Source organism: Tiliqua scincoides, chromosome 5 (genome assembly GCF_035046505.1).
Source record: "Tiliqua scincoides isolate rTilSci1 chromosome 5, rTilSci1.hap2, whole genome shotgun sequence".
Lineage (NCBI taxonomy): Eukaryota > Metazoa > Chordata > Lepidosauria > Squamata > Scincidae > Tiliqua > Tiliqua scincoides.
In genome coordinates, this window is record NC_089825.1 from 101,865,965 (window position 1) to 101,868,156 (window position 2,192).

Genomic DNA, 2,192 nt, shown 5'->3' on the forward strand with positions numbered 1-2,192 from the left:
CAGAGCACTAGGTTTTGAAGGGTCCCTCAGTGCACCATGTAAGCTGCACTTCCCCCTTGCGTTTGGAGCCATTCCTGGCAGTGAGAACAAAGCAGAAGAAACGCCTCCATTTTGCTCTCATTGTCCACAACGGCTTTAACGGTGATACGGAGGGGCATCTTATACAGCACGTTAAGACGCTCCGCAAACCAAGCACTGGGTCCTCTCTTTGGGAATGCTACTGGGAGTACTGCCATCTTGGTAGTGTCACAGCACCTTTGGAATACACTCCCTGGCAAGGATTGCAATATTTCTCTGATTTCGAATGTGGGTGAAAACATCTTCATTTTGGAAGTATTTTGTTGGTTTTTAATTAAGATTTTTTTCCAGCTATTGTTCTGCTACAATAGTTTATCACTGTGTTTTTAATCTTATCTTTATTATATTCAATTATTGTTGTTCATCACATTGCAAAGGTTTTATTTTGAAAGACTGGAGTACTAATAACAAAACATTAGTTATAGATATTTTCAGCTCAAATTTTAGCACCTTGTCAGTGTGCTATGAGATGAAAAAGGTTGAAAACCACTGGTTTAGATTATTGCAAATGTTGAATCAAAATTAAGTCATTTGTTCCTTTCCTAGGCAAAAGTATATAGCTGATTGCTCATCCAAAAGTGTTTAGTCTGATTGTAAGAATGCTGCCTGATTGTTACAGAAGGTCTTTATTTGCAGCAATTCAGAATGTTTCCTAGGTCACTGAATCAATTTGGAAGGTTCAGAAAAAAATGTTAATTATCATATTCATAATCTGATACTTTACAAACATTCCTATCACCAAGATAATATTAGTTAGGTTTTCTTCTATCCCCTCACTTTGAATTTCAATGCATTCTGTTAATAAACTGGAATGATTTCTTTATTGCTTCTTTCACCTCTTTGTTCCTCAAGCTGTACACAAAGGGATTGACCAAAGGGGTGAGCAGAGTGTAGAACAGAGAGAACAGTTTCTTCAGTTCACTCAGTGAACTCATGTTTGGTAAGACATAGACAATCATCAAGGAGCCATAGAAACAAGCAACCACAATGAGGTGTGAGGAGCACGTAGAGAAAGCCTTTTGTTTCCCAGTGGTGGATGGAATTTGTAAAATGCTTCTAATGATGTAAACGTAAGATGTCAGAGTAATTAGAAATGGAGGCAGCGTGTCAATTACCGATAATATGAAAATGATTATTTCAATCCAATCTGTGTCACTGCAAGACAGTTTGATCACTGGGATTAAATCACAGAAGAAATGGTTAATTTGTTTGGGTCCACATAAAGTCAACTGAGAGAAGAGGAACATTATGACACTAATCGGTAGTGAGCCAACCGTCCATGATCCAGCAATGAGACGCATACAGACTCTGCCATTCATGAGCATTGTGTAATGCAGTGGTTTGCATATTGCCAAATATCGATCATAGGACATCACAGCGAGAAAGTAACATTCGGTAGTTGCAAGATAAGCAAAGAAATACAATTGTGTAAAGCATCCATTAACAGAAATGGTTTTGTCCCTGCTCAGAAAGCTGACCAACATTCTTGGTGTGATGTTAGAGCTATAACAGGTCTCCAGGAAGGACAGGTTCCCCAGGAAGAAATACATGGGTGTGTGAAGATGCTGATCAAGGACCACTAGAATAACAATGAGGATGTTGCCAGCCATGGTTACAATGTAGATAGGAAGAAAGAGTATGAAAAGTACAATGTGCAGATCCTCACGGTTAAAGTCCAGGAGAGTAATGACCCCAGGAACAGTTTGATTTTCCCCTTCTGAGTCAATGTTCAGATGCATCTAAATAGCAGCGGAAGTTACCAAAAAAATTGTTAGATTTGAGTAACGAACAGCAGGATACACTTCAGGATATATCTGAGAATAGCTGGCTCATCATTACCCATGCTGACAAAGCAGAACAAAGAAACATTTGATTTTCCAACTTTTCAGTGTCTCCAATAAAATATATAGTTTTCAATATGGCTTTTAAAATCAGCTTTTCAAGTGGGGTTTTACTTTCTCCCTATTGGCAGAAGCTGCCCTGCTTCTACTTACAAATGTTCAATTTACAAAAAGACACAAACAATCCTTTTCCAGAAGAATAATTTAAGGGGGGGGGGGAGAGAGAGAGAGAGAGAGAGAGAGAGGAGGAGGAGGAGAAGGAACAAAAAAGAT

At 38.7% G+C, this 2,192-nt stretch overlaps 1 protein-coding gene across 1 annotated transcript; it reads right to left on the bottom strand.

The window, feature by feature from the left end:
- Window positions 1-863: 863 nt before the first annotated feature.
- LOC136652684 (olfactory receptor 6F1-like) lies at window positions 864-1,817 on the bottom strand. Its single transcript, XM_066629606.1, has one exon. It carries the CDS (start codon window positions 1,815-1,817, stop codon window positions 864-866), a length of 954 nt encoding a protein of 317 aa, XP_066485703.1.
- Window positions 1,818-2,192: the final 375 nt, after the last annotated feature.

Bases quoted from the DNA above. Each gene is read 5' to 3' on its own strand.
- LOC136652684 (XM_066629606.1), bottom strand. From the start codon at position 1,817: ATGCATCTGAACATTGACTCAGAAGGGGAAAATCAAACTGTTCCTGGG.